This window comes from Phyllopteryx taeniolatus, chromosome 1 (assembly GCF_024500385.1).
Source record: "Phyllopteryx taeniolatus isolate TA_2022b chromosome 1, UOR_Ptae_1.2, whole genome shotgun sequence".
NCBI classification, from domain to species: domain Eukaryota; kingdom Metazoa; phylum Chordata; class Actinopteri; order Syngnathiformes; family Syngnathidae; genus Phyllopteryx; species Phyllopteryx taeniolatus.
In genome coordinates, this window is record NC_084502.1 from 10241589 (window position 1) to 10254903 (window position 13315).

General features: G+C 44.9%; 1 protein-coding gene across 1 annotated transcript in view; it reads right to left on the minus strand.

Moving 5' to 3' along the window:
• The window catches only part of plxnd1 (plexin D1), a 79407-nt gene that overhangs the window by 56574 nt on the left and 9518 nt on the right, over positions 1 to 13315 (minus strand). Inside the window, exons 3-7 of the mRNA XM_061769555.1 lie at positions 12829 to 12960; positions 11264 to 11364; positions 5104 to 5233; positions 1962 to 2139; positions 1449 to 1557 (exon numbers count right to left, since the gene is read on the minus strand). Of these exons, the coding sequence (XP_061625539.1) occupies positions 1449 to 1557; positions 1962 to 2139; positions 5104 to 5233; positions 11264 to 11364; positions 12829 to 12960 (650 nt within the window). The remainder of the gene's footprint in view (positions 1 to 1448; positions 1558 to 1961; positions 2140 to 5103; positions 5234 to 11263; positions 11365 to 12828; positions 12961 to 13315) is intronic.

Consider the following 13315-nt stretch of genomic DNA (forward strand, 5'->3'; position numbering starts at 1 on the left):
GTCTTGACACCTTCACACCGTCTTCACAAAGCAAAGAAAAGCCACGCGCCCAAGCGGTTTTGATCCGGCAGCCTCACCCAAAGACACACGCGGCGCGATGCCCCCACGAGCCTCGAATCTGCCCATCAGATAACGTGGATCCTTCGACCTGGTCTGACATGCGGGCGGAAGCCAGCTGGATTGCCTCCAGATATGAGAAAACCCTCTTTGTGAGCAAAGGTTCTTCGCAAAAACAAACATCAGCGTGAGCGGCCAGACATACATATCCAATTTCCTTTGGCTTAGCGTTACAGCATATTAATCGCGCGTTTGATCCTGCGACGGGAAACCTTGAGCAAGCCAAATAGAAAAGATTAGACTGTTTACCCAATGAGGCCCAAATAGTAAAAGCACGGGCGGGTGCTGGGGGCAAAGTGGGGAGGACTTTAAGCACAGCACAGCACAGAAGCTTTCCTGTTGTGTCTTGCAGCTCCGGGATGACATTTACATGAGGCTGGAACGCGACAGCCTCCAGTAAGAGATGACAGTAATCAAAGTTTATTGGTATTCAAGATCCATTTAGGAGATTTGATTTTTGCAAATCAAGTAGCCTACCGGATGCATACTCTTTGCATGTAAAGTTCAGCGCAATGAGAGTGTCGAGCTTCTGCAACAGGGGAGGACATAGTTGTGGGATAAATTTGATGCAAAGGTTCAGAAGTAGGAGGGGAAATAACAAATATTTTGAATTGCAGTGTAGCGACACTAAGCGCTCTGTACTTCCCATGTATTAGCAGAGGGGGTCCGCTGCTGTCGCATAATCTGCAACAGTCACAAATACGCTCCTAAATGTGGATAGTCCCTCCCCATGCAGGCTTGTAATCGCAGTATTTTGACCACGCTACACCCGAAAGCTGGCCAATGAACGGAGGTTGGCTCAGTGCCACTTTCCGTCATGCGCTTACTGCCTAAAATTGGTTGGTTCTAGCTCAAGTATGTGCACATCAGACAGAAGCAATAAACTGTATGATTAAATAGTACTGTACTGCACCGTCATGGACTGTAGTCCATTTAAATGTCTTCTTGTTAAAAAAAAATCCACATAGTACAGTATATGTATTTTTTTTTTTTTTTTGCATGTCAACTCTCCGTTTCATTAAAATTATACTAACACAGTAGGAAAACAATCTGAATCTTATCTCAGAAGACTGAAGGACAAAATGAAAGAAAAAGAAAATACCGAATTTGAAGGGCGCTTAATGAGTTTTAGACCAAAAGCAAGAAGCCCCTTTGTTAATAATCACATGCAAATAAAGCACGCATGTGTTTCCTGTCCAAAGTATCACACGTCACATAGCAGTGACGGCTGGAGGGGAAAAAAAACAAAAAAACAACACTACATACAGGTATGGTGTCTATACAGTATATAGTGGTGTGGAATCAGAGGTGACAATAGAGGTGTGACTTACGAGGTTTTGGGGTTTATTGCTCCAGTCCTCCCACAGTCGAAGATGATGAAGCTTCCAGACACCACAGATGTGCCGTTCACTTTTATCGCCACGGAGACGGTCAGATGATCTGCCAAAATAAAAATGCAACACATTTTCACACACATAAAACATTCTCCTGCTACGTCGACTCGAAATGGCGATGCAGTACTAGTCAATCTTAATCATCAATAAATCATTCTTACGGTAACAGCCATTCGTAGAGTCATTCTTATGGGACTGAAAGATGCTTCGCTTAAAATATGAAGAACTTTCACAAAAACAGAACAAAAGCAAACTATTTCTTTGTAAATGGGCAAACTAAGGAAGGATCACAGAGAAGGACACAAAATCCATTAGCAGATAAAGGGTTAAAGGGGATATTGCGTGTTATCTAAATCCACAATCTCACATGTGTGTAAGCGTATTGAGGACAGTAATGGCCCCAGGCAGGTACTGTTGGCACACAGACAGACAAACAGACACGTGTCTCACCTGTGCCGGGGAGGATCGGCTGGTAGTTTTCGCGAGAGAGGAGCGGACACGTCTGGATCTGAGCGGGGCCGCGGCCCAGGTGCAAGGTGGCGGCCGTCGACAGACCCGGCCCGTACGCGCACTCCACCCGGAAGCCCACCAGATCGGGAACGATCCCGTTTATCAAAATCCCCACGTCCTGACACAGAAACGCATATGAGAAAGGAAAGGAGCTCACGTTACTGAAAGTCGGTCCAGGAGTTTACCAGAACCGTACGAACAATTAGGAAACAGATGGCAAGGTGCCATATTGCCATCGAAATTCCTCCGTGTGATGCAGTACGACAGACACGTAATGAGAAACATAACACGTCGCTGGTGTGACTCCATTTCAGCAAAGTGATTCCAATGTGGGAAAAATGGAGCCACTGAGAGGAAGTGCGAGACAAAATATTCCAGGGCTCGACAAATCTGAATAGAATTGGTCACAAACATGTGCTAACGTGTCTTAAAAAGCTCCTCTATTGTTCAGTGGCATTGATCATTTCCTGGTGAAGGCTCTGACTTCCTGCCTGCTGCTTCCTGTTTGGGGAGACAACCTTGAGCTGGACTTCCTGTGGCTCCACTGAGATTTGTGCGTGTCGGACAGCCGCTAGAATGGTAGCGCCCGGTCCGAGTGACCCACATAAGGGCCTAATCCACGAGTAATGAAGCAATTAATGACATGTCATCTTTCAGCCTTGTCAAATTATGGGCTGTAATTAAGGGTCAAATGTATTCTACCAGTGCAAATGCTCAGCGAGCTAATTGTCACACTGTTATTAGGCTCCAGGTGTTAGGCGGCAATTCCGGTGAAAAATAACAAGGCTCGCTTCATTGTCGAGCCTGGTGGCATTCAAATCAGACTCGGGCGTCATCATTTCTATTTTTTCTCAGCTCCCAATTCCAACAACACATCGCTGAAGCGTATCGTGATGGATTTAGCCGAGAAGATGTCAAATAAAATCAGCTTGCCCGCCCCTTAATTCCGATTTATTTTCAGTATGCATTTGCGTTTCATCTTGCCTCGACTCATTATGTGCTTCGATTCATTTCGGATTTGTTGCATAGGAACATTTCCAGAGCACTAACATTCATTTAGTGGCATTGTGCAAGATAAGGCGCATACAGGGCAAGACAGACTTGGAGCCTGATTTATTAAGATTCCAAATATCAGGCGCTAATTTGCATGCTCGCTCACTCGCTCTCATGGCAACAGGAGTGAAAGCGGTATCTTTAAGAGGATTTTTGCACTTTTCAGGTAGTTTTCACCATGGGAAATTTGGGAGAGAACTGCAACCGCAAAATGAAATTTCAAGCGAAGGAATTGGAAGTGTCAGTGGAAGACAAACAAACATTACGGTGTTACAGAAAAATACATCGATCACTGGTGAGTTTGAGGAAGACAAGGAACCGTATAAAAGTCATGTTTTGTTTGATTTAACCCGTCACGAGTGCGTGCGAAAAGAATCCATCCTGTGTAAAATTGTGTTCATAATGTAGAACAGCACAGCTACGAAACGGCTCTGGGAGAGGCCAGCTCCAGACAATTGTCACAACGGGCTGAAATGACCCAGGCGCAAGGAAATACAGAGTTGAAAGGCGTTTTGTCATAGGTGATTTGCCATGACTCCTGACTGTGACTGGCTCCGAGTCAGCCCTGAACATTCACAAGCTCCAAAATCTCATTACTAAAGAGATGACATGTCATGACAATTTTTGTGTCTGGCATTTCAAAAATGTGTAGTTTTCAAAAAACTTCTACCCCCTCCGTCTCTCATTTGCCTGCTCTAAACTGGTTTGCAAATGCCTTTTAGATGTGCTATTTAGAAATTCAAAATCAGCCGTCAGCCGTTTTTGTTTGGCCAGATGGAGGATTTGGGCCAAGCGATGTCGTTGATCTTTGTGAACTGCGGGCCTGTCAGGCCCTTTTGAGACTCTTTTGTGATTAAGGGCTATAGAAAACAACATGACTTGATTTGACATTGGAATTTGTCTCAGGTTTGCTAAATCACATGTAAAATGATTCTATTTGCATCTTCTCCCCCTAGAACGTGCACAGTACAATGTGTGGCGGTTTCTTGCAATCAAGTTTCCCCCAGTTTTTGCATGTGCAAACTTTTAGTAAATCAGGCCCGAGATGTCTTAAAAAAAAAACAACCAAAAAAAAAAAAAACGTAATGACTTAAGATTCCAATGTTTGTTATTTATTCTTCAGTATTTTTTCAATTTGAGGTTTTTGATAAAGTCTTGGTTTTCAAGTGCGTTCCATGTCTAATATGTGTGTGTGTGTGTGTGTCGCAGGGGACAATTGGCCTTGTGTAACGTGTTATATAAGGCAAAGCACAGGTGTTAGCGTTAACAAGTGTGCCAAGGTTATACCCGAACTCGATCGTTGGGCCGCAGCAACCAAATGGAATTCAGCCATCATTCATTTGATTACTCACACGTGTGCTTTTCTGTCTTTGATATTCACGCGTCATTCGCTCAAAGTTTCAGAACATATTTATCTAGATGCCAGTTCCGTATTTGACTTGAGTATAACATTGATGTCAGACCTCATACAAGTGCGCCAAATTGATTCTAAACTGAACTCTTATGAGCTTGTCAAACATTCCGATGTTACAACAATGGCGCACAAATGAGCTCCGAGGCAGAAGTGACAGGCGACCACGCTGTAGCTAAACTGTTGGAAATACAGCATTTGGAAGCAATATGCAAGCCCTTGGCAAAAAAAAATTCATACCTTTATAAATGGCACATCTCAGCCACTAATTACACAATTGCTCTGCAAAGTTAATGCGATGGATTATAGAACATTTGAATGCTCAGTACTCACTCGACGCTTTTGCTGATGTTACAATTGATTGTACGCATAGCAAACTGTGCATATATTTTTTTTTACGGCGCAAATGAACTGAGCGGTGTCCGATATGAACTGACCTTAACGTTTGCGATTATTAATACACACGATCAGCAAACGGGGCAAGGTGTCAGATGCTAATCTAATCTTAAATAGCTTGTTCCCATTGCAATCATAACTTGACGGGCAACAATAGTCATACAGTCTCTCTACATGGATCTATTTGTGGAAACGGAAAAGGGCGCCGGAGCCAATGTCTACCTTGATGTCTGCAGAGATGCTGATCTCTGGGGGTGTTAGAGTCATGGAAGGACACTGCTGTGGCCCTTCACCCATGGCGATCCAGGAGCGTGCCAACAGCCCCTGGGCACACTCCTTCTGGATGGTGCACCTGGACAAACAGGGAGAGTAATCAGGTGATCTCCGTTCACATTAAAAGTAGTGTTGGGGGGGGGCAAATCGAATATCTCGGCTAACGTACACCCATAAAGAATTTTCCACTCTTAAAAGATTTTTATTTGTCTGCCAAACATAAAGATACAAAAAATCGGGCATTTAACAGTTTGAGTCATCGTGTGTGATGTGCTCCAATAATCTCAACACCCAACACCACACACATAAAGATTCTCTTCAGCCGCCAGTCACCAAGTCTCACGTGATTACACGTCAACTGGCAATAATGAAGAAGAAGAAACGCGACCGGATTCGCGCCGATGTTTGCCGCGTGTTTCGGAAGGTTGCCGGAGTGGTTCGCCCTGTAAAATGGCGACGCGTTGGAAAATATTTCTTGCCGCCCGGGGAATCCACTATTCTACATAAAACGACATCAGTAAGACATTTTTGATTAATCATGATAATCACTAATCGCGATTGCTAACGGTTTAGCATTTAGCAATTTCTGATTTTCTGATTTCTAACTTATACCATACACTGAGTACCAACATATGCAGTTTAAGGATTGCGGTCCGTCCCTCATGAATGAGAATAAAAAGATTCGATAGTCACAGCCCTAAGTAAAGGACACATCACCACATGCAGCTTCAGCTCGGGTCACGCTGTTGTGTAACTTGTTTAATCAGCGCACCCTATCTCGCCAGTTAATCATCATCATTGCACGTCAGCAGTTGCTAACTGAGATGGAGTCAGCTATCACACCAATTCCCGACTGCTGCCTTCCGAATGTGTTACAGCGCTCGTGTGATACTCATAGCTCACCTGTCACTTTGACTCCGGGTCACATGCATCGCTATGGTAACCCATCCCAGGGGCACTGCCATCACACAGACTGCTTGCCAGTATTGAATCTGGGGAAAACTAGTCATTCTTCAAGCTTATGGATAAACAGCGCTCGCTGTTTATCCGTATCTACAGTATGTAAGCGATGTGCACACATGCTGAGCGTGTGTGTGTGTGTGTGTGTGTGTGTGTGTGTGTGTGAGCATTAATGAATCGTTTGGAAAGAGAAGACGAGGCATTCATCAAGCGAGAAGCGCCAACACTTTGACTTGTGCCTCGCTAATGAACTTCAGTGGCTGCTGGCACCGAACTCAGTTCATCTGCAGACTGCCGGACAAAGTGACCTCAGATGGAGGAGACCAAAGAGGCCCCATTTAGCTGCATCCCAATACACCACAGAACAAGTACCCCCACCCCGACCGCCCCCACCCCCTCCAGCAACCACCACCTCGTTCACATTTTTTTTTCTCAAGTGTGTGTGTCTGCGTTTGTGTCTGAGGAAAATGAATGTCAAGATGCTGGTCCCGTTGGAACCTAGGGGCTGAGAACGGCCATGAGGTCAGTCGCTGCTGCTAAAAATAGCACTAAGTGGCTCTCAAAGCCATAAAAAAAAAATCCCCTCAGCATGAATAATCTCATAAATTCTGAGTGCTGTTTTCGCAAATTCAACAGTCACACTAGAAGAGACAGTGTTTAACCCTGTTCAGCCGCAGTCACCTCATGACTGACTGTCATCATCACAATCCATTTGGCACGACCTCTTTTGCTTCGATTTGTCTGTTTTCAAGTTCTGTCACAGTTTGAAGATATATTTCAAGAGCAAATTTTGCCGTGGCTGCTGTCAAAATCTCGGTCACAATGAGCTGCACGCACATTTTCAGATGAATTTTCTCCAATTGAGGCCGAAGTCACAGTGACGCAAACAGCAGATTTGATCTGTTTGAAAACCTTCCGCATACGTGACCTTTAATCGTGAACGGAAACAACATGCAGAACATCAGCAAATATGTGATTTCCGTTGCAGACTGGTGAACCTGCAAAGTGACTAAACATAAGGAATCGATTCAAGTATCAGTTCCGCTTCTCAAAGATGGAAAAAGTGAATAAACACACAAGGAACAGCCGGTAAACACGCGTGCTCACCGAATCCTGAGGCGTGCATTTCAAACAGTGCCTTAAAATAAACAGAGTTAACATATGCAGCTAAAATATGACCAGGGAAAACTCATCACCTCCTGCTCGTGTGTGCGTCAGATAAGGTGGGAAGCGACTGAACAGCAGGAGAACATACTGTGTGAGCTTGTACACGACGACACACACACAAAGCCAAATACTCAGATAAGGATGATCATTTGTTCATTGCAAAGACTGCCCAAGACTCAGGATTTGATTCAAATAAAGATATTTAAGTGTTTTCGCGCGGCAGATTAAAAGGGCTCCAGCCTGCAATATGTGATCAAGGGCCGAGCTTTATCTCCGGCAGGGGCAAGGGTCTCCCTTTCCAGACAACAATGCCACTCAGACAAGTTTCGGTGCTCGCGCGGCGTGGCGACGTGCTGGGAGACGTCAGAGCCGTGCGGAAAATCAAACAGGCACCCGCTGAGACAGTGTTGGCTTCCAAGATTTGGAGGATTGCTGCTCAATGGGCGAGTGGTTCATACATTCGCCTCCCCGTTCAGAGGTCATGGCTTTGAAATCGGGGTCTGGCCTTCCTGTGTGGAGTTCGCATGTTAAACCCTGCGGCTGCGTGGGTTTTCTCCGCGTACTCCGGTTTCCTCCCACATTCCAAAAACACGCATGGTAGGGTAAATGAAAACTCTAACTTGGTCCGATCTTTTCTTTTTTCGGAAAGTTCAACATCTAGTTTGTCTTCTTTTTAGGAAATGAAGGACGCAGATCACAGCAACCTTAACAGTTTTAACAGTCCAAATTATTGTGCGATTAAAAACATTTTGATGCGAAGGACTGCTTAAATGGAGCTGGAAATTGAATTACAACTCAAAGTAGTAAGAAAGTAATTGAAGTCAAAATTGTGTTGTTTTACAAATGAAAGGCAAGTTCGACCTGGGATGCACCTGGAATATTTCACTGCTCTTACGGTGGCTGCAAAATCCGGAATTTGTCGAAGTCGGAACGCACCGACCTAAGCTAACGCAGTACTAAAATAACAATTACAGCAATACATATTTGCAGGAAAAGCACTTCAAGGCATGAAAGTATCTCAAGAAGTAGAGTAAATACGGTGCTAACTGAGCGTTTTCTTACGCCCTCTGTTACCTCGTAATGTCGCATGGCGGTAGAGTCGTAAACCAAGGACCCCTGGAATTTTTTACTACCTGTCCATGACCCATCCAAAATGGCTTCACGGACCACTTTTGGGTCCTGACAATCACTTGTCTAAATCACAGGTGTCTAACTAAAGGCCTGGGGGCCAGATCCGGCCTGCCACATCATTTTAACGGGCCATCTAAAGTACCCAAATTACAAATTGTCTTTACTTTTAATAATGTTGAGATATTGCAAGTATTTTTTGGTGCCCAATCCTCTTTTTAAAACAAGTTGAAAACCATTTGAACAAACAATTTTTACTGGCTTCTGATTTCAAAACGAGCTATCCATCAATCTGTTGTGTATAATTCGCTTGTGTCAGACAGAAACCTCCCATGACCAAATTTGGTCAATTTTATATACATTTTTTTAAAAACAAATTGATACTATTGGTGTATGTTATTTATTATTTATTTATTTTTTTACAAAAAATATGGACCACTACAAAGTGTTGAAAATGGCTCGCTATATTTTGGCGATGCAATGTTAATGCCTCAGCAAACATGGCATTTTTTTTTTGTTTTCTTGAAAAGTGATGGTTTTGGAGATGTGAGGTTTCTGCCCGGCACCGGATGTGGCCCGCGACAAAAATGAACTTAACGCCCGAGCTCTAAATTGTCCATAGAATTAATGTGAATGGTTGTACATGTGGCGGCACGGTGGACGACTGGTTAGAGCGTCAGCCTCACAGTTCTGAGGACCCGGGTTCAATCCCCGGTCCCGCCTGTGTGGAGTTTGCATGTTGTCCCCGTGCCTGCGTGGGTTTTCTCCGGGCACTCCGGTTTCCTCCCACATCCCAAAAAACATGCATTAATTGGAGACTCTAAATTGCCCGTAGGCGTGACTGTGAGTGCGAATGGTTGTTTGTTCCTATGTGCCCTGCGATTGGCTGGCAACCAGTTCAGGGTGTACCCCGCCTCCTGCCCGATGACAGCTGGGATAGGCTCCAGCACGCCCGCGACCCTAGTGAGGAGAAGCGGCTCAGAAAATGGATGGATGGATGGGTTGTACATGTATATGTGCCCTGCAGTTGGCTGGCGACCAGTTCAGGCTTCAGCACAGTCGAAAGCGACCCGCCAGTTGGAGAAGTGCTGCAGAGAACGGATGGATGGATGCAGCTCACTGCTCCTCGGAGTATATAGAAAGACGGCGAGGTGACCCAGGAAGCCTCACGACAAACCTCTCCATCTGACAAGCGGGAGGCGGCGGCCTATGCCAGCTCGGAGGCCAGACTGACTTTGACTGTGCAAAGAGTACATCAAACGCACACCCACGACATCAGCCGCGCACTCGCAGAGACAGAGACACACAGGCTTACACACTTTGACATTTCCTTGTCAAAAGAGCCAGTGTGCGCTCGCCCTCCCACCACCATCGGCACAATCAACGCTCCTTTGTAGACGCGGAGAGAAGAGGGCAGAGGCGCGGGGGGAGACGAGGTCTACGGGGACAGACGTGAACGACTGATTCTTGAAGCTACTGGAAAATAGGAACGCGCGAGAGAGCCAGAGCAAGAAAGGAAGACAAAGAGAGAAAACAACTCAGTGAAGCGAGGAAGGGAATGGGATAAAAGGGACGACAGATAGATAGATAGATAAATAAGGAGAGGAGACAGGGAGATGACAGTCTGACCGCACGTACACGCACAGAGCTCTTCATCAGTTCCGCTCCTCCAGCTCTGAGTGTCCCGTGGCAGTGCCAGTGCCTCTAGAGTTGCAGCACAACTCATCAGAAAAGGCACTATCTCATCGGATTTGCTTTAATCAAGCAAGCCACCTTCTCTTTCACTTCCGCGCACACACGCAATACTATCCCCGAGAGCCGGCCCTCGCAGAGCCATGCTGATCACAGCGCACATCTCGCTCAGCCCCAGCGAGCAGCCTCACAGCCTGCCACTCAGCAGCCAAACTGGCAAAGATCCCCCCTTTGCGAACCCGATCACCCTCCAAATCCCCAAAACATTCTGCCGGGCTCGTTCGGCAGGAACGCAAACTGTCCGTATCTGAACGGCAATTTGACTTTATATCGCGTTAAACCTGCCTCACGTTATCATCGTTATTGATCATTCACAGTCTTTTGCATGTCTTCTTGACACACTGCCTGATTTAAGACAAGACTACGCAGGATTTGCTCAGAGAGGTCTCAGTTCAGGAGCGTTGGTCTCGTGGATTAGGTTTAGGATTCATTTACAACAAATAATGTGCATAAACTGGTTGGTTGGGAGTTATGGACCGAAGGCTGCCGAATTGCAAGAAGACGCCTTGAGAGAGACCGCTCTGGCTAACTGCAAATGTGGTTAAGTGTCTTAAATCAAGCGGTCTGTCAAGGAGACACGCAAAAGACCGAAATCATGTCTCTGACTCAATGTTGCATAAAGAATGTGACTGCAGAAGAGACTTGAAATCCCAGTACTTCTCTGAGCATTCTTTCCCAGGTTTTACAATTTATAAAAATAGCTACGCGTAGTTCAGTTATCCCGTGATTCCCAACAACTCTGTGCCTCAAGAAATGATCCAATTTCATCTCATTGATCCCAAAAATAGTATTTATTTACCATCAAGGATGTATTTTTGTTCATCTATCTATGCTGGCGATGTATAGTGACAGGCGGTACTCCTCCACTAGATGGCAGAAGATACAATGAACCTGTGTCTCCACCTCTTGCCAATCATAGAACAGAATAATAGCAAAGAGTTTTACGACAGGGCCAATATAAGTCATTTTGTGGGAAAATTGAGATTTTTTTTTTGTGTGACATTTTTGTTTTATTGTGGTATTTTCTAATGCAAACAGATGTGCGTCGGCTGAATAAAGGTTGGGACGATTCGTCCACTTGTGGGTGCGGGGGCTCTCGTACCTATTCTCCAAAGTGCACCATCCGCAGTGGGCGTCGCCCGCTGCCACGCAGTCGCCGCAGCTGGTCCACTGCTCACATTGGGCCACTTTGACCCTCAGCATCTGCTCGAGCAAAAAGCACCAACCCTCAAAACACGGGAAAAAGGGACTTCAAATGACTGCAGTGCCTGCCACAACATCACGATCACTCGTACGAAAGCTGGAGAACAATAAAAGGAAATAATGCTCAGATGAAAAGAGTCTCTTTATGTAATGACCAAAATGTTTCGCAAAGCTCTCATTATGATGTCGTACTGTACAATTGGACACCACTGAAAAACTATAACCGGAAAATTCAACTTTGTTCAATTCACACCTCTGTGACAGTTTTCAGTGTGAAAATTAGGAATTACTACCATTGTCCGGGCTGAATTGGATTGTTATCTTGCGTAATAGTCATCATTTTGCGGCAGGCTGGTGTAGTACAACAATTTTGCAGGCAAAGATAACAAATGGTCGCTAGTTTCCTCTTTTGTTGTGGGCTATTGTGGACTTGACCTCGCTCTCTCTTGTTTACGTATACATCAAACAACGTTTGACTGGACTCTGGAAAATAGCAACAGACCCACAAAATGTCTCATTTGCATTCGGAAATGTTAAAATAAGAATAGGGCAGTGCGACATCGGTCCTTAAAATAGTCTAAAAACGTCTGAAGTATGGAAGCACATTGATCTTACCACAAGATGCGTTTGCATCCAAAATTAAACATCGGCTGCTAAGCTACTTTACCCCAAAAATAATAACAATTGAAAAAAAAAAACTTTCTGTTGATGCAAATAAGAGGAATATAACTTGATGTGACTTCTACGTTGAAAGCGCTCGATACAGTTTCTCACGCCGCTATTAGATTTATGACTGCTGATGGATTTATGACCTGCCAACTGTGCCCGAATGTCGGCTGGACCTACTTGACTCTGATAAGAGAGAAATACTGTTTACTGTTAATTTCTAAGGCCTTTCGGCATAATCTACCTTCCTCTTGAACAAATGCGCTTTTCCTGAAGATTTTGAATGATGCTCATAATCCTTTTGCGCTTAAAATCGCAAATGTTAGGAGGACTGAGGTTGGACAAATTTGCTTTGGAGTATTTTGCATTCGCATATTTTATGTTATTGTTTTGTAGTTATGTTATTTTGTTTATATTTAAACCTTTTCATTGTTTTAATGGTTTGTTTGTAATTGGGGCATCATTGGAAAATAGAGAGCTTGCACTCAGCTGGCCCCCCGCCAATTTGAAAACCAGTTCCGAACCAACAACCAAGTACGGAACTGCGATTTTCGGGATACCGTTCCACTCCTAGCAACGATACAATGTCGTGGTTTCAGCACGATTACCGGCCCCCAGGGGGCAACCATAACTACGGTGCGGCCCGTGATGAAAATATGTTTGAAACCACTGCCGCAAAGGGACAATGTTGAGCTTTGTGCGGTCACATGGTGTCTCAGTGATCATACACAAAACGACTCGGATTTCCATGAAAGTGAATAAAGGAGAATAAACAAACGACTGCAGCCGTTGCCTTACATGGTGGGAGGTCATGACATAAAGGAAGGTCCTGTCGTTGGGGTCAAAGGTCATGATGTGGTGGACAGGCTCGCTGGCCGGCAGCTTCAGCGTCCACTGACTAGCGGACGTCATGTTGGCTGTGAGGGTCACCTGTGAAAGAGGCGTTTTGGAGGATTACAATATGGAAGTAACACAAAAAACCTTTTCGCCATGACGTCACACGCGCTGCTAGTCAACAAATCCTTACATGTCGATGTTAAAGACGATGTTAACGTGAGCTAAATGGCTTGGAAGGGAGACGCGACGCGACGCATGCCAGAATTGTTGATTAATAAGGTGATTAAAAAAAGAACTGCCAAGACTACAGATGCTTTCATTGGGCTTCACGCCGCAAAGAAGGACAAATGATGTTTTAGTAGCACCTCAGCAGCTCCATTTTAATCAGTCTTCCATGGAGCCGGTCAGGGGGATTCAATTCGACAGCCGACACTTCATTTAGGAAAGC